The following is a 27,589-nucleotide window of genomic DNA, read 5'->3' as shown; positions in this document are numbered from 1 at the left end:
ATTTAAATCAACAGCGATATATAAGTGGGCATAAGGGAGAAGGGTCTGAACACTCTCGGGTGTGTGTATATGACTGTAAATGTATGAACGTGTAGGTGTAATAAATATGTATTTCACAATAAATGAGAGTCCCTGGAATGGCTTTAAAACAAATAATTATTTGTAGTTTAGTGTAGCTGAAGTTGTGTACAGTACTGACAAGGAGGAAATATCAAATGACTTTGTTTTTTTATTACAAGAAAGAGAAACAATCCTAACATTTTGTGGGAACAGAACTTAAAAAGTTGCCTGTATTGGTCTGTTGATGTACCACGTGACGGCCGACGCTATTGAAGGCTGTAAGTCTGCTTCCTGTCTCGGAGGTCAAAGGTGACCAACAGTGAGCGAGGATCCTTCTTGTTTTTACGGACCATGATCTTCCCCTGGAGCTCCTCTCCTACGGAAAAACAGAAAGAAGAGCAAGAAACAGCAAGAAGAAATAAATATTAGCATCGGTACACTGTTTGACATTGGAGCAAGCAGTCACTTCACTGGAGAGTCCGGTGAGCTTAAAGGTGCACTAATATGGAGTTCTGGCTCACAATCATCCATCCAAACCTTCTACAAAAGCAGAACTTTGTTTTACTAAAACAAACGTTAAACACAAGAACCTGTAGAAGCTAACGATTTATATTAGACTCGGAGAATCACTGTGAGGAGAACTGAAGCTGTGGCACAACACCTGACTACAACATTATCTGTTTCCTTTAATCTGTCGTCGTCTGGATATGAGTCTAGTCAAAAAAACAACACAAAAATAGACAACTGAGTGCAAACAAGGTAGACAGTCAGCCAGAGAGAAGTAGTTTTGTCTTTAAGAGTTCTAGTTTCTAACAAAGGTGGGACGCAGTGGACCAGAGCAGAAAAAATAACGATATAATAAGAACCAATCTTTTTCTTTGGGAGGCCATTTATTCTGCACTTTCCATATTGTCAACAAACTACATGTTAAAGACCAAACCCAAGTTCTGGTGTTTTATACTTGCTTCAGTGGAGACCAATTACATTCTGCAAACTGATCCACGTTTGCTCCTGTGCACTATTTTCCCAACAGGTTGTTTAAGAACAAGTGGGTGGATGTTGTTTCTGTTCCCGCAGCAGCAATAATTAACACTGGAGTTCATTTGACAACAATCCTCTGCATGTCGTTAGTCAAAACTTGTGCTTGTCAGACTTCAGAAAAAAATATGAAAGCGTTTCACTGAGTCAGACATTGATCAGAAGAGAGAGAAATGCTCATAAATAGAAGTCTTCCCGATGCCCTGCAGCAGTACAGGGCTGCTGAGCTCAGGCCTCTGCAGCACGAGCCGAGACGCACTGGCGCTTACAGAAATGATGATGTGTGTGCAAAGGCAATGTGGTTTAATGTATGTTAATAAGCGAGTGTGTGCGAATGCAGATGCTCTGAGATCTCCAGATGGCGGCGAGGAGGAGGAAGGAGCGCGTCTACAGTACGACGCACGAGCGACCGGGAGGCCGGGAGAAGATGCTGCTGCTGATTATGACGCATAATCACTCTGATTAACTTCACGTTTGACTGCTGGAGGTAAATGAATGTTTACCCAAACGGCAAACAAGCATCCTTCTCGCGCTCCCGGTGCCCACCCCACCTCTTCTCACTGGAGGTTAGAGGAGGACGAGGAGAGAAAACGCTGACTGTGGCGCTTTTCTCCACAGCCGAGCGTCCGCCATCGCTGCTGTCACTCGTTACCATGCCAACGCCGCTGACACCGAGCCTGCTGCTTGGCGCCGCGCTCTGGGTCTGTCACTCCACTGCAGAGACGGCAGCGTTCCGCCGCGGGCGCTTTAACGAAGGCAAAAACCAGCGAGTGACAGAGGACCAGGAGCCACATTGTAAAGGAACATCAGTGCATTTCATATCTGTGTGAGAAATATAAAGTTCTTTTGTTTGTGAGGGACTTCTTATGTTGGATAAGAGCAGAGGAGCAATCTTTAATCTTCATTAAATCTCTATTATTAGAGCATTTTTCAAAATAAAATGCTGTACAGTGGTGGTGGAAAGTATTTCAGAGGTAAATATTGAACTGTCTGCTCCACTACATGTGTTCGACCACTTTTTAGGATAAAGATTTTATAGAATGGATAATGTAGAAAGTTTTAAAGGCTAAACCAGTGGTTTCCAACATGTGTGGCTTCTGATGTCTTACCAAAAGCGGTCGGGCTCATATTTCAGACGTCTATGAGTTGTTCCCGGCTCCACCAAATAGTGATTTTTTTTTTCCTCCGAATTTCTCACATGGTTTCATTTCAATAAATGTTCCAACAGCTCACCAAAAATCAAAGATTAGAGAAAACTTGAAAACAGATTTGTGCACCAGAGCTTTGTTTTTCTCTTCTTTTCTTTTATATTTATCATCTGACGAGCCCTCAGACTTATCTGCTGCCAATGTATAAAAAACTGGATTTAAAGTACTTCAAACTAGTTGCACGTGCAGCAGCTCCAACAGTAACATGCTGCAGGTAAGTTGATGTTTCACTAGTAAGAACATCATCATGTCATAAATGATAATACATCAGAGAGACCAAATACTACTTTTATCTTAATACTTTAACTACAGTTTGCTGTCCATATTTTTTTCACTTTCGTGGGGTATTTCACTTGTAATGGTGTATTTTTACAGAATAAACAAAACACGCAGGACCTGAACACTTCTTCCACCTCTGATGCACAAGAATCAAAGCCAAGAAGTAACCAAACTAAAGATATACCAAAACATATCGGACTTTGATTTTTTTTTTTTAAATCTCCAAAATGGCAGAAAAAATGAGGGAGCACATGGACATCAGGATAAAAAAAAAAAAAAAAAAACTCATGATGGAAAAACGAACATATTCCATATCATGATTCTAATCTGTTGCTTAGCGGTGCTGGATACTACACTGGGTGATAACTCATGTAATACTGTGTCTCTATGCACACTTTCATGTGAAAAAACAGCAAGAGAAGTTGCTCCAAAGTAATTCCACTGGAACTGTTTGTGCTGCTATCATGAAAAGACGTGTGAATAAGACGCCAAATCACTTTACATGTAACTAAAGTGTATTTCTTGCATTTCGCGTGTCATTGCACACCATGCGGAGGCGACGAAATAGTGGCAACGTAATACCCCCTCCCCCTGACCTTAACCCCAACCTCGACCATTTCACGTTCAAATTTAATGCTGTTAAATTACAAAAGCTTAAAATGCAATGACAGGACACTCAAAGGGTGCCTACAGCGACTTGCTATTAATATGCAATCCCATGACATCATGTTAAACCGTTAAGAGGTACAGCAATTCAGAAATACAAGTGGAACCAAGTCATGACACTTCTGCAGGGCAATTAATAAAATATTAAAGCCAATCTTAAAACGCAGGTATTTCATGATAAAAATGATAAATTGGAGGTCAGTAACTTCAAGCATTAAACTGACTTGTTCTAGCTTAAAACAGCTTTTATGACTTCTCAGATCGGCTGAAGACCGCGTGGCCTTAAAGCTGCTGGAGCTTTTTACGGCAGCCAACACAAAGAAACGTTACAATACTGGAAAAAAACACGCAGCTCGTAGCAATAAGCTAAAAGACGCCACTCTGCCCCCCACTCCATCACCGGCTTAACGAGCTGGGTCAGCGGCGGACAATATGGAGGCGAAACGAGCCAACCATGACAGCAAAGGTCACTAACACACACGCCTGGTTTGAGTTTCCTGTGTCTCTGTATAGAGGCGGACGTGTGGTCGGTGCGCATCTGAGTTATAGCATCCTGACAGAAAAATCACATCTTTACAATCTAGAGCCGATAAACAATCCTGGGTAATCAGCGAGTGGTTTATCGTTCTACTTCCTTTAGCAAATCCTGGTTTGAGGTGGGGTTTAGTTTAGTTTAACTGCAAGATCTGTGATGGTTTAAACATGAAATCAATGATATTCCAGCTCAAGAACACTTCTGGATGTATATAATGACAAGAATGTCCCACAAAGACAAACCAAAGAAACAAATCGTCTTTGTTTTTAGTTATTTTAAAGGAATTCAATTTTAAACCAGTGGTAGTCTGCAACAGAGCCTGGTGCTCATGGGATGGACGGCTACAGTCAAACCCAAGTTGGCAAAAGGTTGATAAAGGCCAAAGAAATAATTGCTTGACCTTTGGCAACCTTTTGTTAAAACAACCCTGAAAGGAAAAAAAATGAGGTTTGGGACTTCTGCCCTAAAAAAAAATAACTTTGCAGTTAACTGTCCAACTAATCCCTCATGTTTCAGATTGAAGTAGTGAAGCATACAAACGACCAATGGCAGAGTGTCTGTTGAGTCGTGGTGCGACTACGGCAGCTCTGCTGTAATCAGTCAATCCAAACTCCCCATGGAAGAGGGCCTCGGTGCCTTCTGTAAACTGGCCACTCAGAGGCTGGGAGAAAGAGTTAACCATGTGTGGAAATGAGTCGGGGAACGGAGCCGGGCTCTCGCTGCGATGTCGTACATCACCATGCCAGTGTCATTAAGCACAACCGGGCCCGCAGAAACAGCCTATCTCAGCCCGACGCAGCCTTTCTCCATGAAATTACACTGGAAATACATGGCTCGCATTAGTGATTCATTTAAACTGTTGTCATTTACATTTTAACCACTTAGCTCACACTCGTACAGTATCCACAGCTTCGTACAGTCGGGCTAAGTCGCACCAAGTCACTCGACAGCTAGTGCCAGGCGTGCAAGACGCAGAGTTGTATGAGCCTGATGGTGCATTTGACAGCTTTTTCCTGTTTCTCTAAAACTGTAAGGAAACGAAATGCAAGCAGTTGAAGAGAAGGGAAAGAGAGGGATGCGTTTTCAGTCAAGAGATGAGAGCAAGCTGCAATGCTCTGTCATATATTGTAAATATACTCTCATACAAAAGGGCGAACCAAAGCACCCAGAGCTCTACTGATGCCCATAGCCACATATTTCAGTCACACCTCTTTGACATCCTCCCTCTTGCTCCGATCTGCCTCCATTTAATCCATTCCTACTTCGTGATCGCGGCAGAGCTACGGAGCACAGTTGATGGATTGTTGGTCTGCGCACACACAACTGGCCCATGTGTTGAATTACAGCCGGGAAGAACTTGAAGCTGGGCTCGGCTGCTGCAGCTCGACAGCTCAAGGACCTTCAGAGTTCAAACGAGAGAGAGCGGAGGGGGGGCGAAGAGGTGTTTAAAGTGAGCCTGGACAGGTGAGGGCGGGGGAGGAGGGGGGGTGGATGAGGAGATTTGGGAGAGCTACGGCAGCACTCGGGACGGAGGAGGTGGGTCATGAAAGTGGGCAGGGACAAAAGATCACCTGACTGCCCAATGAGAGCCCAGATAGGGACGCACGCCCATGTGTTTGGGCTGCCGTGAGCGGCCCTCGACGCAGGTAACCAGGGCACCGCTTCACCTCGCGGACTTTCTTTCACAAAAAAAAAAAAAACCTGTGACCTCCTTTCTCCGGTGAACATTAAGTAGGTAAAACTGTGAAAAAGGACCCTCCTCTTCAATACCAGAGCTACACAAACACGCCGGAGCATGACAAATGATTCGCTGTTTAATTTATTACGCTGCCAGCCGGGAGGATTTGCAGGGATGTTTTGTTCCAGGCTGCTGCGTGCGTTCTCTCTCTTCCACCAGCACCTCCCACCGAAGCGCAGCCTCAGAGTTAATTACTGCTGCACTCGTACAAACACATCAAATAAGATTTGGTCTCCGCCGCGATAAATCACCGCAGCCGGAGCCGATATTAAACCAAACCACTGGGCTGTTTGTGCTGCAGCCGATCAGAGCTAAAGGTGCTTCTCAGTCAACACCTCGGAGGAGAGGCCGCGGTGTGTTTAAGAGTGTGCTGTCATCTTCAAGGTGACTTTAGAAAGTTTTCTCTTACAGCCAGACGGGAGTTTAGTATAGAAGTATGCAAGAGCCTTTGTGTATTTTAGTGTATAAAGGAGCAGTGTGTGTGTGTGTGTGTGCTGTAAAGTACACCATAGGAGCCTAGCAGGCAGCCGGTGAATGCTGTTAAAAACTCCATTTCTGGTTTACGGCCCCTGGAGGAGGCTGGGGACCGTTAGGGTGCCGGGGTAGAGCGAGCACATCAATAACCTGCTTCTCACTCCCGCCTTCATTTTCTTCTTCCTTTTAACTTTTTTCTGCTCACACTGCTTGGTTCACATATTCAGCACGCATTCAGACTGATGGATCTGTACAGACTTGAGGTCAATTCGGGGTCTATACTGAAATAGATCAGGCTGTGAACATGTGCTCACATTTGCGGGTGTCCGGACTAATGCTCCCATATGTCAACCCAAGTCTAACTGTAAATTCATGCATAATGTTAAAAAAAAGACAGAAAGATTGTGCGAGGAGGTGAACTGTCAGAATCTTTACTACCTGAGAACATGAGTGAAGTTAACAGGCTGAGGTCTAGTGGCCTCTAGAGGCAGTCATGTGTGTTACATTGCAGAAAGAGCAAAACTAATGATTTTGCTCTCATTCATCCCTCTCAAATAAAATGTTCTTTTTTTTCCCTCTCTAGCTTGAGAGGAAGGGTCATGGGGGCGTTAAAATCAGAAATGCAGGTAGATGAATACATATTTAGTCTTGATTTAAGTTTGGCCACCTAGAAAAATTCATCTTCTTCTGTAGTGATACACTGCTCCGAGTGCTTCTGCCATTCTTTGGAAACTCCCTGGAAGTCCAACGAGATGAGATTCGCGTTGGATCTCTTCCATTGTGTTAAAATGGTGACCTTTCAACTTTTTTTTATTTCTCAAGGAGTCAATCTCACGACTAGGGCGGGTGAAGAGCAGCAATTATGTTGGTGCTGCCAAAAAACATTACGAGGGAACATGCTGGCATAACAGCAAGCGCCACAATTGAGGTTATTTGCACCGAATGACTTCCCTCAGATCCCTCAGGATGTTACACTAGAGCTTGGTCAGTCTGACTCGGGGGGAGGAATTCACAACACACAACAAGTGAATGTTCAAAAGAAGGACGAGAATGCTGTTTGTCACGGTGCTGACCTGATGCTCACTCTTCAGTCTTGGGGACTTTGGGCCCTTTCACTGAAGACTACCGTTTGGTCTCTGGGTCAAAGCCGCAGACCCAACTCCCGTCACCACTGATGATCCTCAACATGAAGGTTGGAGCACGAGAGGCAGTGAACTGCTGCACTTGGAAGATTGCTTTAAGGGCGATAGCTGACAAACATAAATAAGGTTCTCGCTTTTCATTGACGCAGTCCTGGAGCTTCAAGAATGCACCTCGTATCTATCCATCTATCTATTAGGAAAATCTAACCTACACAAGGTTACTAGGGGCTGAAAGCTACAGCAGCATGTACACTTAGATCAAGACAAATCACCAGCTTGTCACTATCAGCCTTCATACTTCTCTTCAAACCTGCTGTTTGTATTTCACCAAACCTGCGCGTTAAATGTGAATATTTCTTGTGTTCAAATGGAATTTTTTGGTGGACATTGATAGTTTTTAGGAGAAATATTCTTTGGTCTCACAAGGCATGATGATTTATCCAGTGGAGACCAAGAATATGAAAGAAATCAAGTTCTTGGTTTTCTAAATATTTTGCTATTGACGGAGGAGGAATTTAAAGGTTGAGTTAAAATGGAGTCTTAATGGTAATAATTTAGTTTGGTTTGTAAAAATCAAGCTGGGGATCTGTCACAAGCAGCTAAAACAGCTTTGTTCCTCCTTCTTCTCCAAGTCTTGGATGAACACTATTCTCATACAACATATCTTCTCATTTCTAATTGCCAATAGATGTTCACCTGCACTCAACTGCTTTGAAACTGTATACATATTCATGTATGTGCATGAATGTACACAGATAATCAGGTGAATGCAGAGTGAAACGGACACTAGCATTATGCACCAGATCGTCAGAATTTTTCATTCTGCAGTTTTCCACTTCCGTCCTATATTAATAAACCGTTGTCCTCTGCTCTCTCCGATGTGTTTATCTGAGCCAGCAGCGTGCAAAACCTGCGATAGCATTTGAGCAGCGTCAGATGTTCTGACATTCTTATCGTCCAGGGTGACGCCGGCGAGGGCTGAGTGCGACTAAGGGCCGCCGGACATCAAACGCCTCCGTCCCTGCGCAGGTCATTTATTACAGTAGGCTCCATCTGATATGTGGTCAGCGAGTGGACAGCCAGTCCTGAGGCTCATCCATTCACACATCAGCAGACATATCCGCGATTCCCATTATGATAACGCACACAAAGGGCCACAGCTTATAGCAGTGTTAAGTACAGGATCATTCACACAATGTGGATTATGACTTTAGGAGTAGGAAATGTGGGAAAGAAATTATTTTACTTTTCAGCACTTTTTGCGAGATTTAAGAAATCATTACCAATAACAGATTTGTCCCGTGTTTATTTTACAAAAGCTGATCTAAATATCCAGGCTTAGAGATGCAGTTCCTTAAGTTAATGCTCTGATGCCCATGAAGCACTGAATTTATATCGTGCATTAATATTTAGATATTTAGTGCAATAAAAATAAGAAGAACTGAACCATGAATGATGACTTCAATGCAACACCTGCCAAAACATATCGATACTGAAATTATACCACAAGAAGAACCTAAAAGATCTGGACGAGTATTACTAGAATATTTGACAGTACATGGAGCTTTTTTAAAAAAATTAAAAAAGAAAAGAATAAAAATATATCAATGCCAAGCAGTGAAGATTGTAAAAAGAAGCCATAAAATCTCAGAAAGGAATTCATGTACACCAGTGTGTTCCTATATTTTCATATCCAGCCAGAACTGGAGCAATCCTTTATTAAGATGAGCTCTTTACATATTTGAGTTTCTCCACCTTCACGTGTCACTTTGCTGCTAAAAAAAAAAAAGGGACAAATTTTTGCAGAATTTTCACTCTTTCTCCCACAAATACTTTGTTCATTTATTACACTGTGAACACCTGAGTTTCACCAGCTTGCATGTAACGGTAACGTTAACGCTAACTGGTGTTAAGGATGCATTTGCATAAAGAGATGTTTGCCATTTTGGTAGGTTCGCTAAAAAGACAAAGCAAAAATTAGTTGTTATTTTATCTATCACATTAGCTGACCTGTCACTTTTGGAATCCTTTGAACAAGTCTGCTGCAGAGATGTTCTGTCAAGCTGGACGTGTTGGATCTCTCGGTGTACGTAGGACAAACATCTTTTACAGACAGGCTTTGTAGTTTTAGTGGCTTTGCCCAGACTGTCTGCTATGCTTGCAAAATAATGCTGCGTTTCGCTGTGTGCATTTGTTCTGTGGACAATCCCCGAACGGTCGAGGCGAGCGCTTGTATTTGCAGCCATGCCTCTCGTTTTGTCACCATGAAGGCTGCAGTATGAGAGAAGTAAAAAACGGTGCAGCCACTATGTCTGCAGGGAGAGGAAGCAGAGCACAAACACACTCACGCTGCCCTGCTGCTGGACATCCAGGCAACTCGCAGGAAAAATGGCCACTGTTATTCTTAAAGTGCTGGCACTAATAAAAGAGTATAGCATGGTTTTCCCAGGAGGATATGGCAATACCTTTATCGTATTGGTGCACCGCGCAACACTAGCAGTGAGCAGCAACACCATGGCAAAACTCTCCTGAAACCTCAAAGTTCTTCAACAGAGTGTCACCTTTCAAACTTTTTAAGATTGAAAAGTCAGGATAACATGCTGATGTGACAGTTTTATTTGAGCTGCCGTGAACTACTGGGCTTTCCAGACTAAGACAGACTGTAGGAGCAAAACCCTTGAGTGCATTAAACTACGCAAGGGCGCTTTAACAGCCTGTGATAAGTGGACGAAACTTTTCTGGGCAAAGTTTTGCAGTTTCTTCTTTGTGAAGTTCCACCGCCTCACTTGAACAGAACGTGTCCGACATCCCTGGAAGTCGTTTATTGCTGGTTCTACACACTGTACCTTAATAGCTACAGTGAAGTATGTCGGCACCGTGACAAGCTGTACGCCGCTGTTTTAGTGCATGCTTGTTTGTATGGGGGTTTAGTAGCTATTAGCAGCCTCTTGACAGTGTGTAAGTAGCCTAACAAGTGATTCTATAAAGTGTAAGAGCCCTGATATATGCCACCAGGGGCCGAGACATGAAAGGATAAACAGCTCGGCACACGCTGCCTGGAGCGTCTGCATGTGATTGCAATAGATGCTATCATAAAACAAAATGACTGGTATTAATGTGGTTCAGAGTGAGCCATTCTTCAAAACTGGAATCGGCATTACTTTTTAAATTAATACATAGCTATTAGCTCAAGTTACTATGTCAGAGTCTATTGATGGTATTTTCACCGTAGAACAATAACAAGTCGGTTAAATGTCACAGCGGTACGAGATGCTCCGCTACGTTTGCTGGAGGTTGCGCCTGCATAAAGTCATTTCATATAGTTTTTGCCTCGCAGTGAGCTGCACCAGTAAAGAATGTTTTTAATATGCTGATACAGTGATTCTATAAATATTTCACTGGCCAGTTACAAAGCGCTTCTCTCGTAACGTGTCATGATTCAGAGTCCTGCAACCGGCTATCAGATGAAGTTTTACATGCTGTCTCTGATGGCTGAACGCGATTTGTTTTGATCCCTCGCTGTCGCTCCGGGTGACAGATAACGGGTGTCAACCAGCCTGACTACATCTCCACCACAGATAGATTACCAGCTGCAACTCGCTATGACACACCTCCAGGGTCCAAAAGAGTGCAAAGCAGCCGCCAGAGAAGGTAAACACATGCAGCGCATATCGAAGCAAAACTGAATCTAAATACTCTTTTCTTCAACCTGTTGTTATGCAAGTGGAAGCTAACAGTTGCACATTTCTTGTTTCCTGTCGTGTGGCTACTGACCTGCTTGGACAGAAACAGGCCTCTCCAGAAGGAAGACAGTCTGTTTCCAGTGTGTCTTTGTGACCTGAGGACCTGTGGAGAACATCACCTGGAGCAATAATGTGGAAACAAGAGGAAGAAAACATGAGAAAAGCCATCACAAACCAGCACTGGTAATTCTCTCAGTCATCTCGTAGCATCTTGCAATAGCAAAACAACTTTTGACTGTAGAAGAAATTAAAATATATTTATAAATCTGTTTAAATTGATTTACTACTTTAAAAAATCTGGGGAGAGCAAACTAGCCTCAACGTGAGGCTACAAGAAACAATGCTTTTAACATGTATGTCATTTAATGCAAGTCCTTTTTTCTACAGTAATAGAAAAGAGCGAAAAAAAAAAAAAAACGACACAAGCAAAATTAAGTGAAGGTGCAAGTTAAGCCCTATTTATCTTAATGCTGTGAATCAATCTGGTTCCTGTTATTGTCATTACACTTTTACACTTCTGTCTTTGTGTTAAACTCATTTACAGCTTCGTCTTTACAATACATAAAAACCTAACTGCACTGTATTTACAAAGCAAACAGATAATCCCATTTTTTTAGCTTTAGCTCCCAGCAGAGATGGTAATTTACTGGATCGTCCACAGCATGCAGCTCGAGTCTCAGGTACGATAGGAAGTGCAGTCAGAAGGCATGTCTGTGTTGCTCACAGAGCTTGGCATCGGCTGTTCCAACCGGCCGGCTCTGCTGGGTAAGTGCTTGTATCAGCAGTCGGCTAGGACGCCCGTCGATTGCCAGTGAACGCCTCGGGGAGGAGGAACACGCTAAAGCGTGAACATAATTGAGTTTACGTTAAATGGCTCGGTTGTTGCTGCTGCTGCTGCTTACCTTGTTGCTGCAGCCTTTGTCGAAGAAAATGTCAAAGTAGCCGACAATTGCCTGCAATGAAATATGAGGTGTGTGTTAGAATGTGACAGTACAATAAACCCCTGGATTTGTTTGACTACACTGCAACTCTGACATGCAGAGCTGAGGGAGAAGCTGGAGGCAGACCACGTCTCAACACATTACTGAGCCGAACAAGCTGAAAGAGCTGCTGTGTTTAGGAATAAGGCAGTAAAACCAAACCGGGAACCAAATTTACCGTTTAGTTGTCTTTACTGTACCTTCTTCCTTACAGTGATCCTTAAAGGAGGCATAAACATCCATATTGTTCATTGGTTTTGAGTGTGTCTGTGTTCTGAAGAGCTAAACTGGCCTCCCTGGTTCACATGCAGTGGGTATCGAACTGCATATTTTCTCCAACCCTCAAAAAACAACTCGGTTTTTCATTTAGGCTGAGTCAACAACACGTCCCAGGTGCTCCCTCTCACCTCATCTGAGACTTGTCACGGGACAAAAGAAATAAATTATAAGGCAGCGTCCAACAACATTGAGGGAATTTGCTGACAATAAAGAAAAAATATCCAGTTCGCTACATGAAATTAGCGAAGGCGGCTATTTCGGTGACAGTGTTGCAGCGATGTGAAAAACACTCGGCGGAGACGGGGAATCGGTTGAGGAAAATAAACACTAATGTGGCCTCCGTCCAACTGACTATAAATGTGTTCATCTGAATAATGCCCACCAGGGGAAAGGAAATGAGACAACTGACAAATCCCTGGCGCCAAGGAATCCATTATTATGTTGATAAGACTATGCAAACCAAACAAGAAAGGCCTGGAAGCTTCATTAGCGCTTTTTTAGGTCTGAGATGGGACCAGAAATGACAGAATGGGTGTTAAAATCACTAAAGGCCTGCATGGAAATCTAAGATTTCCCTTTTGAAACACAGGCGACTGTGTGCTGGTGAGGATTTGCAGACATTTGAGCGGAAATCAATTCATACATGTAAAACAGATTGAGGGACAGTCCAAGGCCAGAGTGCCTTTAGGTGACCGTTGTCAGATATGTGAGGTAAAAACCACCCCCCGGGCTTGTTTTCCTCCCATTTCTGCCCCCACTGGAGGAACGGAGGCACTCTATCAATCTCAGGAGCGCACTTGTAGTGGCAATGATGCAGAACTAATAGCTTTTAATCCTGACGCAGCTGACAACTTGGAGGCCGGCTCTCTGAGACAAAAGAAGAGCCGAATCAATGCAAGAGGGGGAAAGAGCAAAACAGGGGACAGAAGAGAGGAAAGAAAGCTGTAAAGACAGAAAAATTGGGAAGGAAACGGATGCAGACGGAGAGAAAGTGGCTGCGACACAATGTAAAAGCGAAGGAGGAGGTTTCTTTCCTTTACTTTATTGGCGAGTGTCACTTGGTGAAGCCAAATAAAGCAGCATCTGTTCACAGCTTCTGGAAACGTCTCCCAAATTGTATTTAAGTGATTTTTTGCAAGCAAATCTGGCACAGAGAGATGCATCTATATGCAGTGCACACACAAGAAACACACATGCAACCTTGATAATCATGGTGCCGTCAGAAGCCGTGTTCAATACACTCCCCGCAGCAAGGCTTCAATCAACCTTTATCGACTGAGACAGGCCGGGGCAGCGCCGCTAGCTCACAGCTAAACCGCCAGAAAAGAACCCAAAGTGGATAAAAGAGCATGTCAACCCAATGCAATTATAGCTTTTAATGAACGCTACAGAGAAGCGCGGTGCTCAGGTAATTAGGAAATTAGCCGTAATTACTCATCAGGCAGAGCGGATTCACCTCTCTCAGCCGGAGAGGCAGAGATCACCGTCATCGAGTCTCGCTGATGACAACGCCTCGTAAGCGAGATTGATTGTCACTTGTGCGTTGTGCAACTTTCACGCCGCAGCGAGACGGACAATTAAAATGTAGGCCACAGAGTGAAAGTTGCAAACACGGAAAGCGGCTCGGTGGCTTGGCGCCTCGACGGCCCATTAAAATCACATTTTTTTGGGGAGGAAAAAAGGGAGTTTAACGGCTTCACACAGATAAGCAATAAAGACCTTGATGACTCAAATCTGATATGGACTGTACCAAGTCTATCAAATCAGAAGCTTTTAGTGCTTTTGATTTAAACTGGGCCGAGAGTTTCTCAAACTTCTCTGGGGCCCCTGAAAAGACTTAATGAGAGCTTTTACAACAGCCAATAAAAAAAAGTAGAACAAGATTCAAAGTTTAACTCCAGATGGGGAGCGAAAACAGTAAAAGAAGTTTCTGTTTATGTTCAGCAATGAAGTGAAGTAATTTTCACTTGATAGGACTCAGAGTACATCAACAGAAAGCATCCTGACTGTTGCTCCATTACAGGCTGTTGACTCAAACGCTGATTGGTAAAAAGCGATGCACACTGGAGGCGCAAGATGCTGAAAATCCCTGCAGCTGAAATAATTTATGACCATCAGGGGGCAGAAAAATATCAAAATGAGCTGATGGATGCACAACCTACAACATGTCACAGCCTATAAGGCTGTTATGGAGAGTTTGCAAACATTTGTCTTTGTACACGGCATCATCGTTCATTTAGTCTTATTTCTACCCCCCTGATATAATTCGGTACAATACTCTCTCTTCCTATCGTGTCCATTGTTAGCTATGAGGCCACTGAGATCCCGAGGTAATATAAAACTTGAAACTAATAGTACAATTGAATGAAATAATAAACATTGTGGAGTATAAACTTTTTGGATTTGGGTGCATGTTTAATTCAGTTTCAGCTCGTTATTTAGAGGCTGCTGTTTCTAAGAGTTGCTCCAGAGGGCTTGAGTGCAGCCTCCTTCATCATCAAACACTTCCACTAATCTCTACACACAGATACCAGCAGTTCACTGATGACAGCAGCAGCAGCACTGCAGCAGGTGGACTATGTGTGAGGCAGCATCACATTCAGAAAGGCAAAGCAGTGATTGTTAAGGCCGTTTGAAGCTTTCCGTGTCTACAAGGCTGAACACGACGGAGAATTTGTCATCTATGCAAGTCCACAAGAATCCACGCTGCAAGTTCACCAACTGCCAGGAAAGCAAGTGGTGCGTAAAACAAAAGTTTGTTTAGAGGAGAGACTGTGTAAAGAGATCCACCGTCATCCACACCATCACAATTCATCAGTAAAAGTAATTGAAGTAATCGCCGCAGGATTTTGGAGGACTTTTATTTTGTACATGCTTTCCACTAAAGGTGTCCCAGCACAGTAGTAAGTCCTAAGATCTCCAGATATCCTGTGTCATGTGCACCTCAGGTATAAACACAAGGTGCAACAGCCCCGTCTGGAGCTGGCTGCTACATCCAGTAGATGAGTACAAAGTCTCAGGCAGCCTTGCAGAAACATCCATGGGAGCTTAATGTGTGTGTTTTTTTTTTTTTAATGTCTACGTACAATATGAGGAGAATGCGACTGTCCGCATAGCACACCAAGGTCTCACTATTGTAGTACAAGTAGAACCACGTGTGTCTACTGTCCATATCTGTCTGTTATCTGTACAAAACTTTCTAAACAGTGATCTGGTACAGCGTCCAGGGTAAAGGCAAGTTTGTGAAAGATGTTAAATATGCGTACTCACACCATGAAGGCTAGGCTTTTCTTCAAGGCCAAACTTAGCTAATGTTTCACACAAAGTCAATGCTCTTAAATCAAAAAACAGCTCATGTAGATGTCTGTTGTCTGCTGCAGGGCTCGGCTAAAAACTAGAAAATTTACAGTCAGGCCCCAGAGCCTCTGGAATAATCTTCAGAGAAGCTTATCAGTTATCAAAGGGTCTTTCTTGGTTTCATTTGGATTTCAGTTTCATTTGTACAGTGTTTAATTTATTTAAATAACATTTCGCTTTCATCAGTCTCTTAAATTCTGATGCCAATCTGTTTTATTCTTGCTGCGTCGTGACACACTCAATAACCTGGATTTCAAAAAGCACTCCATAAATAAAGAATATTAAGGGATGGTGTCATAAATAGTTGGCCAATGAAACATATTAACGCCAAATGACTACAAGCGTATACTGACGTAGCAATGTTGTCACTCTCAAGCACTTTCCTTTAATTTTTTGCAAGCTAAAAAAAAAAAACAGCTTGATTAAATCTACATATTTTGAGAACTGAAGAAGAAGTTGTGTCCACCAACTTATAGAGCTACTACCTGGCTCTTTAGCTGCTAGGTGTTGGACTTTCTCCACCAGCTGGTGTATAACGAACTACTGTTTGGTGCTGAGCAGGTAGAAAACAGTATGTTTAGCTCGTTAGCTTAAAAAAAAATAAAAAAAGCTGCCGAAGGGGAGTTTAATGAGACTGAGACTGAGCTGAGAATGAACAAAACAATAAATTACATTATACCTGGGAACTTATGTAGTCCCCACCGCATGGGGGAGGAAGAGAGAGGTGAGGAAGTAACAGAGACAGACAGGGAAGGGGGAAGGAAAAGAAAGGATAAACTTAAGGCTCGGAGACACATACACACACCCACACAGTGAAAACAGGACAAATCAGAACGAGTGCGTTTCATTTTCATCAGCGTTTAGCCTTGGGCCCCGGCTCTGTCTGTGATAAGTGATGACAGTGGGCTTCCTGACGGCCCACGGAGGAAGCTCTGCAGCGCTGCAGCTCTCCGGCCCCCATTCTCCGAGAGGAGCAGGGGGAAAATTAATAATTATCATCATGGATAACACCAACAGGGAGCAATTCATCATCGCTCCCCTTTCGCCCAGCTATGTGTCAGTGAGCCGCGTGGCCCGGCCAGATACTATTATACGACGGTGGGGAGGGGGGACGCATGTAGGAGGAGGGGAGGGAACAGGAGGGGGAGGCGGGAGAATAGAGGGCTAATGCGCTTTTGATGGGGTTTATCCAGGCGTGGAGGCTTCAAGCACGACCACCTCACGAGCAAGATGGTGTGAATTCCTCCCTCAGCCTCCTCCGTCTCTCCTCCTCCGAGTCCTGCTGCTGCTGCCTGGAAGCTGAGGTGGAGCACGAATCACCTCGCTCCTCACTCGTGACGCGTCTCAGACCAACAACTGTACAGTAACAGTCGGCGAAGGTCCAGAGTCAAGCTGTGCACAAGTGACTGGGCTTGGTTTCAGGAGATCTCAGTGAATAAAACAGTGGACTCGAGGAGGATGTTGTCAGTTTCACACACGTGTTCCTTACAACAAAGGAAACAAAGAAAAAGCAGAAATCCACTTTGTGCTGAACTTGCCACCTGACTCCCTTATTTTGAGGATGCTAACCAGCAGCAATAAGATGGTTTGTGTCTGAATTTTCCAAACGCTGCAGACGTCACTGACTACCTCTAATGATCAAGGGAACTACAGCTGCTGCTACTGCAAGCACTGATTTACAGGCTTCTATGTTTACTGGCACAGGGGTTTTTGGATACTGTGGCTGAAGGATAAGTGGATGGTATAAGGGAGAGCATGGAGGCAACAAAGAAATACAGGGTGGAAAATTTAGAGCTGACGTGCATCCACTTTAAATTGAAAACCCGCCTGCATAGAATCTGAGAGTCCAGATCATGTGAAGACCCTCAGCTGTGGTCTGTTCCAAATATTCTATGCAGGATCTCAGATTTAAGGTTTTTTTATGGGTTTTTTTTTGTTGTTGTTGGTCAAAACTGTTCTTGGAAGTGGTGAGTTACCCCAGTCAGTGCTGGAAACTGTGGCCACTAGGGTTTTAGGTGCTGGTGGTTGTGGACCCAGGGAAGGGCCAAGGATCCTTAAAGGGTTTTGGTGGCACTATAAGACAAATGGTAAAAGGTCTGCATGTTAAGCAGGATACCACCAAGATGGATTGTTTTGATATTTTAGGTTGTATTTTTCGTTGACGTAACTTTAGGGAATTCATCAGATTTTGCACAAGTCTTTCTGTATTCACAAAAGGCCTTCATACTATTGTCTCACACATAAAACTACTATTAATGATAATAACATTTAATGTTACCAAAACTTTTCCAAAAGAAAGCTAGTGCTACAAAATGCTTTACAACAGAAAAATCCATTTAAACTCCATCATACTGTTAAATATAATCTAGCAAATAACAGTACTACACATCTGTAGCACAACCCAAGACCTGTAAACACAGTTTCATGTGTAAAATTGGCAGACTTTCCCTTTAACTTCCAGGATGTTGGCATAAATCAGCATGTTGAACATATTTTATAGTCACCTGGAAATGGCCTGCCAAAGCAGATCCTGTTGACAGTCAGCTGATACCTCGGCTCTGAATGCTACATACTGATGCATTATTGAGGGTTAAAGAGTGGATTTTTCCATTAACAGTTTCTAATGTACTGAAAATCGTCCTTGAAGTTGACGAGTGCCTGCCCTGTCAGTCCAGAAGGCCACCTCCTCCACACACACAATTTAAATTTGATGGAAAACGAGTTAGAGATGGATTGCAGAGCCTCTTTTCTCTGTAGCGCTACAGTAGCTACGTCAGCAGCGGTGAGACAGCGGTGGTAAAATTAATTACAGACAGAAACTTATTCTCTCGCGCCACGCCATCAGCATACATCACTTCCAGCCTTTAGGAGGGGATGAGACATTTTCGCTACCTTTCCTACAGTTCGGGCAAATGGATCACGACTGTGGCGAAGTCGCAAAAAGAAGCAAGGAAATCCAAGTTTTAATCAAAGTGTCAGCACATGTGTACGTTGGAGGTGCCATCGAGGTTTGCAAAAGCAGACAGAATGTGTACAAGCTGCAGAGCATGTGAGGTGTAAGAAAGGGTTGAAAGGAAAGGAGGGATTTCAAAAAAAAAAAAAAAAAAAAAAAAGCAAGAGTGAGAGGATTTGTCTTGTGCGTGAACGGCGCAGACGCAGGGGTTGTGCTGTTCATTTAATGCAAGGTTAGGCAGGCTGAGCTGATGAATGGACTGTCGACAGGAGAACAAAAGCAGGCGCTCCATCACAGGACGCCAGCAGCAGCCGCTCGCGCTCACCAATCCCTGAGCACTGATCCAGGAGCAGCTTACCCTTCACACGCCCCAACCTTAACTACTGCCGAGGAGCTGCAGCCAATACTGACTGCAGATCAGTATCTTTATGGTAACATCACGCTACTCCTGCAGGCCAATAGTCCATCTGTAAATCCTGGGACAAGCAGCCTGGAGGCAAGTATCTACGATATACACACCTTGTATACCTGCATTATAAACGTCACAAACATGCAGATAAAACAAGTCTGATAGCACGACTGAATGATTACGCACATGAGATACTAAAACACGTACAGTATGAAGGCCTTCGCATATTATCACACCAACTGAGGGCGATCAGAGGTGCGAAATAGCTGGAAGAAATCTAAAAAAAGAAAAGAAGAAACACTGAAAAATGACACCTCTGTTCCTTATGATCCCATCATCTGTTTTGCCGCAGCAGACGCCTAACACGAGTGGACTTGCAGCCTAGAAATAGAAGCTGGATGTTTTCAATTACAGAGCAGAGAAGACAGGAAAAATGAGAGGATGTTTACAAATCCCATTAAATCCAGCGGCCTATCCCAGGGAGCACAGGCCAGATAATAACCACCTATTGATTATCCATTAAACCAATACACCAGACAGTGCAGTAACACTGCAGCACAACACAATGGAGCTTTGTTACAGCGCGAACACTTCTCAGGGTGCAGAGAGTCGGAGGCTGAGGCACTGAGGCTGCTCCGTCGTCGGCGTAGTTGCTGTTAGCATCGCGGAGAGAAACGTGGCTCTGACGCTGGAGGAAGTTCACAGGAAGTGGGTGGTTGGAGATGGCTGGAGGGGGGGGGGTTGATGGTGGCTGCCAGCACCTCACCAAATAGACTCATAAAGCATTCTCCATGCTTTGGTGCCTGTGGCTGACCCTCGCCGAGGACACACACTTCAGTTTTGTATTGCAGTCGTTGGTCAAGCCGACCTACACGTCGCAGCTCAGAGGTTCAGGCAGATTTAAGATGAGTCATAGAGGGAGTTACATAGGTCTATTATTTTTGTCTTTCGTTCAGTTATCTGCTTTTATTGTCAGTGCTTAAAATGAATTAGCCGACATAATATACATGATAGACGTGCTTTGATTGTTGCTGGTTCACAAGTTGTTGTTTTTTAAAAACACCATAAACACATTCAGTTAACTTTAAGAAGCAGTTTCTGGATGTTTTTTTTTTTTTTTGCTCCCAACATATTTTTACTCACTGTGGGGTTCATTTTTCACTGTAATATAAAGTCCTGCACCTCTACAGAAACAGCACAGCCATGGCTAGAAGCAGAGAGAACTCAGAACTCATTCTGTGCACTATGATACTGGTAAAACGCCATAAATCATTAAAAAAGTTGAATTGCTTTGACTATTTGTTTTAAAAAGTGCCTACGGGCGCCACCAATACTGGGTAAGAAACGGTGACTCTGCATACTGATATTTTGCTACTTAGGTTTTCTGTTTTGCTTCTGCTCTGTGTAAAGCAAACACAGCAAACAGCTCTGTCCAGTTCAACCGCAAAGTCCCTGAAGTTCTGTGACGTGACTGTTGGTTGCAGCTTTAGCATTAAAGCTTCCTGGTTGCGTCAAAGAGGGCAGAATTTCTTGTATTTTTACAGAACCGGGTTAGAGGAAACACTTTATTTTTGCAGGATTTTTCCACGAGACACACTGTATAAAGTGTTTTTGATGAACTATCGTGACTGAATGGCTTGTGTCACATGAGTAGTTCAAGGACTGTTGGAATAAATATTGCAATTTTGTAAAGACAACGTGCCTTTCAAACCTGCAAACCGTTGTTGGGATTAAGGGACTACTTGTTTTGTGCACTAGTGACGGAGGACTTGAAGTTTTTTGTTATGCTTGTCATTTTAAACGGAGCCATTCTTTTTAAAAAGTCTACTGTTGTAGCATCACTAAAGCAAAACCATCAATGGATATGTTGTGCATAGTCAGGTCTCATTGTTCATTAAATGTATAAACAGGAATCATGCTTAATTAAAAAAAAACTGTATCAGGGAAGGTGCTTTTCACTACAAGGAAAGTTTGTTTTCGTTGAAGTGGGACTCTATGAAGCCCAGAGACAGTGTATGACTTCAGCAGATTGCAGTCGGGGGAAGCTAAGCAGTGAACATCAGCAAAACGGATTTTAGCCACGTAAAAACAGGTCCGCCTAAAAAACATCTATACAAGTGTATGCTATATTTAGAATATCCCCACAGCCCTTTCCTTTGACATTGTCTCAATCACTCTGTATTCCTACACATCAGAGCACTCGTGCCCTCCACTGTGTTACGCAGCACATCTGATCTGCTGACTCTGTTCACACATTTCACTGTTTAGCTTCCCGTCCAGGAGCTGCTTCGGACCAGAGGGTGCCGACCGCAATCTGTTAGAGGTGACACACTGACTACGGATGAGAACCTCATACAACCCCGAACCAAGCGAGCACAACTGAACAATCCCTTTAACTTTTCTCATGTGCTTCTGAACGGTTGTATAATTTCTAACTTTGCCTTTTAAAATTATCCAGATTTCTTATTTGTGTGTCCACATATGTTATTTCCCTACATTGTCAATGAGGCCTCCGCACCTCAGTGGATTCTGAGTTTAAATTAAAGTAATACACAATATTCAAATCTTGGGATCACGGTCTGTTTATGCCACTATCGGGGCTTTTTTTCCCCCCAAAGTTATTCAGTTTATTGTATGTTGACAACCATGTACAAGTGAGGCTATAGGTATGACACATAAACAGAAGGGTTCAGCTTTGGTCCAGAGGAAACACGACCAGAACAAGCGAATCAACATGTTTTCTTAATACTCTGCAACTACATCTGGGTTATGATTAATTAAGTTTGCGTTTTCGCTTTGGAGAGCGAGCGGGAAAGGGAAAGCAGCCTGTGAACATTCACTATGCCGTACGACATGTCAGAGTTACATGAGCCTCATATTTCTGATTCCATTTGAAACTCTATTAAATCTCCACCTGACAGACATCCTCTTAAATGCAGAAACATAATCCATCAACGTGCGCTGACTGATGGTTCTTCTGTTTGCTCTGCCTCGTTCCTTTCACACAGCAGCTCTGATAAATGACGGTGGATGTGCAAAGTTGTTTCAGGTCCTTTTTTGGCGTAGCCCTTAAATGTTTAACACTTGGACTAACTTGAATTGGGGGAAAAAAATCTAACCTAGGAAACTACTAATAGCAACGCTACAATTTCTTAAAATTGCTTCTTTTTTCTCTCATTTTTGATCTCTGCAACATAAAATATGCTGATAAACTACTTGGCATCCACACACAAGTAAGTCCAGTTGTAGTATTGCTTAGTGAAGAGACGCTGTGTGATATCTGTGCAGCATCTGTGTGTGTGCGTTACTGACCGTGCACTCTGTAGTGTTTGTTATCTTCAAGCAGAAATCGGATGCAAACTCCAGTTCGGACAGACACACGCTGTTACAGTCGAACGTCTGTGGAGAGTCAAAAACAAACACGTGATCACAACGACGACAACACAACGCACAACTTAGGGTAAAAATACGAGTACTGGTGAAAGTATGATCAAGCAATACAAAAAAAAGAAAGAATATAGAGGAAATCTGATAAGCAGCTGTTTGTTTTGGCTGGACAGGAGCACTTGTTCTAACATTTTTTTATTATTATATTTGAATCATACAAACAGCCTGAAGTTCAGCTGTGAAAAATGACCATTCATTTTCAGATGTTTTTTTTTCTTCTTCCCTGCAGCAGACAATTTAATGTTGTTTTCAACGGATTTTTTATTATTTAGGACAAAACATCTCACCAAAACACAGCATTTTAAGTCGTGGTGTTGCCACAGTCTCCATAAGAAAACCATTGGTGCACCAAACTGCTATTTACAAAAACAAACTGATCATTGATTAAACCCCTAAAAACTCATGTTTGTGCATCAAAGTTAGAGAAGATTACTCCATAAAAATAATCTCTTCCTGCAGTAAAATGGCTTAGATGTAATTCTGCATCATTGCTTCCTTTAGAATTTGGAGATCTACAAAGTCATGATATGTCTTCTAGCACATAAAAGCACCATGTGGAGAAGTTAACAATGTTCATAATAGGAGGGTCTTAAACTACAAGTACTGCCGGTCAAATCTGAGCCAAGAAGTCTGTCAGTAAAGTATGATGGGTGCTTGAAGTTTTGTAACTGTTCACTTCTGTTTGTCTTCTAAAAGTTTGGCTAAACTGCTGGTTTCTTGTTTGTAATATCATCACTGTGTCCCTGAATCTCTTCAATTACTTTGGTGAGCGCAGCGTTATTATAACTGAGAGAATCAATGCAGCGTGCAGCTTTAAAACAACACCTGGTGAGGTCAATACATGTATATAAAAAAAAAACGTTTTATTGAGTAGAAATCTAAATGTGCTGAACAAGACGCTTCTTTAACCCGATGAAGCTCAGTGGTTTTCTGTCAGGATTCAGCTCATAGTTAATGGGGAATATTTCTGATTATTGAACAGCCTATTCAGGCATTTGTGTGTTTAACATACATTAAGAGCAACTGAAGAATCATTAATCCATCTTCATCTTGTGTGTAAATCCACAGCTGTGCTTTACAAAACGTTGAATATATTTGTTAATCAGCACCTGCTCCTGACTTAGCAAGACCTCTAATAGCATTATTTTCTCTTTTAAGTTATTGTCTGCACAGAAAGTGGAGATGCATGGCACTGAGTACATGTCATAACCTTGAGCCTGTATTTTAGCACATATCGGACCAGTTCTATAACATAAGCAGCATCTGGGAAAAAAGGAGACTTTGTTGTACAGATGTCTGACAATCATCCACTTCTGTTTATATTAAAGCTCTAATTAAATAAGTTCTCCTACATAGAACCCTGATAAGCAGAATTAAGACCGATCAGGGCTGTGACCTTCTACAGGCAGCAACAGCAACAGGATGCTAAGTGAGACAACTGGACAAGGACTAAAGAAAGAACATTGGTAGAAGAAAACAACTTCTTTTTGTCAATTGGGGGATTTTAAAGGACACTACAAAGTGGGTAAATCTGCTTCCACAGGATTTAGACATGAAGCACAGTGATTTCGGATTTTGCCAAATATGTATAATGGCTGCCTGGTTCACATGAGGACACGTCTTTAAGAGACCACTTACAATAACACACACTCCAGCAGAATGACTTTCTAAACTCTTTTTGACTCTAAACATGAAACACGTTACATAAGGCAGCAAGTTTAACATTCATCACATTCAACATTCCTATCTGTAATCACTGAAGAACAAAAAAAAAAAAACCTCATCTGTTTAGCAGGAATTTATAATTCCATGAAAGGGCTCTCAATTTTACGGAATAGCAGCCAGCCTTAATGGAATGTTATTGGATCGTATCAACGGGAGGCAATAGATGAGAGTCCTTGTAATTTGGGCAGAGGGGCTGTCTATTTGTCACTGGAGGGGAGAAACTATCGATTAGAGGATTCAAATTCCATTATATCAAGTTCTGCCCTCATTCATCACGTTCTCAGATGGGTGGAGGACACGCTACTTAGCAAACAGGCCAGCTGGCAAAGGAAAAACACCACGGTATGAGAGTCGAGATGAAGGCGCTCTCCTACGCAAGAAATATTCAGAAAAAGGTGTGTGTGTGTTGTTGGATGCGAGACTATTTCCGCTCTGTGTGTGTGTGTGTGTGTGTGTGTGTGTGTGTGTGTGTGTGTGTGTGTGTGTGTGTGTGTGTGTGTGTGTGTGTGTGTGTTTTATCTCGGTGTAATGTGTGCACTCTCCCATCAGCTCAGTGAAAACCGCTCTATCCGCAGGGGGCTGAGAGTAATGAAGTTTCCTTAAGAGGAACTTAAACAAGGATTAGACAGATCAATCACCCAGCACTACAGCATCACCGCAAACACACACACACACACACACACACACACACACACACACATTTCTAAACTTTAGGGCTCTATCTGTTTCTCTGCAGCTAACTCCTGCTCTCATTCTCTGACTATGTTCTAACATCTTTGGCCCCAAAAACTCAATTTCCCCAGTTTGTTGTGGGTGCGTTTGTTTCTGCAGAACACACACACAGGACCGGACTAACGTATTGGTTTACTGATACGTCTGTATGCTACATGTGTTACAGTAAATATCAGATATCAGGTAATTAGTGCCATCCAAAGATGACAAAATTTAGCATCTACTCTAATCATTGAAATAAGAAAAGCTTGGTTTTTACTCTTTGTTTTTGCCCTTTTCAGACATGGCATTGCTGCTTCATTAGTCTGTTAAAGTGACGCCATTCTGTCATTAACACATAGCTCACTTTTATCTCAACGTTTCCAACGTCTTCCGTCAGTAATGCTCATCACAGGGACGGATAAAGCCACGATAAATGCACAATATTTACTCAGAGATAGAACAGAACATCAAGGTTTAAGAAGCTACGAATAAACAACAAACTAAGCCTAAACCCGATCAGCCGGGAGGATTATGTTTCATACTGGTGAAGTGCCACAAATTTCTAAGTTTATGAGTTTATAAGCTACAGTGACATGTTTTGTTAGATAGTGGCGATCCTCAAGTCGAGTCTTGAGCTCCAACACAGCTGTCAGAATATTATTTTACCGTAAAAGTCTGTTGTGTTTGGTAAAGTCAAAATATTTTTTCTGTCTTATAAAGTTTTTCTGTTGCAGAGATTTTTCAGACTCACACTCTCACCACAGGATATCTGCAGCAGTAGCTGCTAATCATTAAAATAACTACCAAAACCATGCTGCTAGTTAAATCTGGATGCAGTTCAGATTTGTGCCGTGTTCAAAGGGATAGAGAAATGTTTCTAGGTCCAACTGTGTAAGATTGTTGATGCAACTTTTGTGGAAAAGTGCTCATTCAAACATGAAGACAGGTGCAGTGCAAAACCAGCTGCATTGTGGAAACTCAAAATCATCCTTTAAAGGAAGACTTTGACATTTTATCTCTGGGACAAACGCTTAAGCTGCTTAAATAATAACAACACACACTATTATGTTTCTAAATGTGCAAAGTTATGAAGTAAAATGCTCTCCTCCTGCTTCTAGATCAGTTTTGCCTTTTCTTTTTAAGCTAGTGACCCTTAACCACAAGGCAAAGCTACAGATACTTTAGGGGTAAAACTATATTCACAAAAAGAGCCAAAGACAAGCAAGAACTATGAAATCACTAATCACTTTAGCTAAATGTTGTCTTCTTATTTCCTAATGAGAACACAATTCTAGTGATTTTCATTATTGTTGTTCTTGTTCTAGTAGCTATTATTATGTTATACTGTGATTTGACTATTTCTACTTTTAAAAATATGTAGTATGTCCAGCCAAAACAACCATATATTTGTCGAACTGTAAAGACGTGTTTGGCATTTTATTATTTTAGAAACGCTTTGTTAAACAGATTGGCTGCCTCCAGTTTTTAAAATATCAGTCTTTCTATAGGGGTTCCAAATGTACACCACAGAAGGCTGAACGTTTACCTGTATGACTGCAGGTTCTGATATGAGCGTGTCCGCTTTCAGCACTTCCACCACCGCCTCGGGCACCACGGCCTTCTTCATGCAGCCCATGTTGAAGCCGTACACGTCATCCCAGAATGCAATGCGGTCTTTGTGCTTCTCAGTATCTCCCACAGCTGCCAGGCTGATGTTACAAAGATCTGGGTACACTGTGGAGAAGCAAGAGAAGATGGAGATGGAGTAAAAGGTGCAAAACAGCAACTGTCTGTTGGGAATGGCTTGAAGTACAGTTAAATTCATAGCTGCAGATTTCAGGGAGGAAATGCAGGGGGTATGTCTCCCTGAATATTTACAGCACATGCATTTGTCTCCCAAATAAAGCAATGAAAGACACCAAGGACTTTTCTCTATATAAATGAAGATATTTCATCCACAAAGTGATGCAGAAAATGCAGTAATTGGTGGATAAAAATTCACCAAAATGCAAGAAATTAAATGTTGGTTGCTCAAAATTTGCAGGGGTTCACAATGCTGGTATATCCAACAGAACCAGGAGCACCAAACACACATATTACTTTCTAAAGGTTTAATAGTTACTGCATCTCAGAATGCGGTTTTAGTGTGCTCAACTATTAAAAGGCAAATGGACAAATTCCTTCAGAAGTTTATTTTGCTCTAAAAAAAGATCATTAATCATAACTAAAGAAAACTCTGGTCACATAAACGTCTGGTCGCAGCGATGAGACATCCTTAATATCAACAAATTGAATGGCTTACAAACCATTCAACAAATTTAATCAGAGAACGCCTTTACACCTTGTGGGTGTGGAGTTTTGCATCAATTTCATGAAGCTCCTTTAATGACTGTATCCATCAAATGAGCAGAAAACATGGCCTGATGACCAGTTTGTCCTACTTTTATACTTTATATGATAAATTGCTAAAATGTGGACACCGAGACATAACATGCGGGCACACTAGCATTGCTATGAGACCGTCCGTGAGGCTGACTTACTAAACTCCCATCTTCACAAAAGGTTTTCCACAAAACGCTGGAACCTGGTTGCAGATATTTACCCCTGTGGTACGAGGTGAGCGGTAAAACATGGCTCATCCCAAAGATGTTGGATGGGACTGAGATCAGTGCTATGTGCATTCAGTTTCTTCCATACCAACCTTTAAAAAAAACATATTGTTAAGGAACTAAAGACACTAAAGCCACAAAGTTGGAAGCACACTAACATCTAAAGTATTACTGTATAAAAACATCATTGGATTGCTCCCTCAGGATTGGAGGAGTTGCTGCCCCATGCGAAG

At 42.5% G+C, this 27,589-nt stretch overlaps 1 protein-coding gene across 1 annotated transcript; it reads right to left on the bottom strand.

Moving 5' to 3' along the window:
- Positions 1-211: 211 nt before the first annotated feature.
- On the bottom strand, positions 212-26,572 carry LOC103358925 (protein arginine N-methyltransferase 3). Its single transcript, XM_008284076.1, has 5 exons — positions 26,294-26,572; positions 22,174-22,260; positions 11,786-11,836; positions 10,915-11,002; positions 212-436 (listed from the first exon to the last, which is right to left on the bottom strand). Exons 1-5 carry the CDS (start codon positions 26,570-26,572, stop codon positions 327-329), a joined length of 615 nt encoding a protein of 204 aa, XP_008282298.1. The 3' UTR covers positions 212-326.
- Positions 26,573-27,589: the final 1,017 nt, after the last annotated feature.

This window comes from Stegastes partitus, unplaced genomic scaffold (genome assembly GCF_000690725.1).
Source record: "Stegastes partitus isolate 25-593 unplaced genomic scaffold, Stegastes_partitus-1.0.2 Scaffold343, whole genome shotgun sequence".
Classification (NCBI taxonomy): domain Eukaryota; kingdom Metazoa; phylum Chordata; class Actinopteri; family Pomacentridae; genus Stegastes; species Stegastes partitus.
The sequence above is the reverse complement of the archived record's forward strand: the minus strand, read 5'-3'. Positions and strand labels throughout refer to the sequence as shown.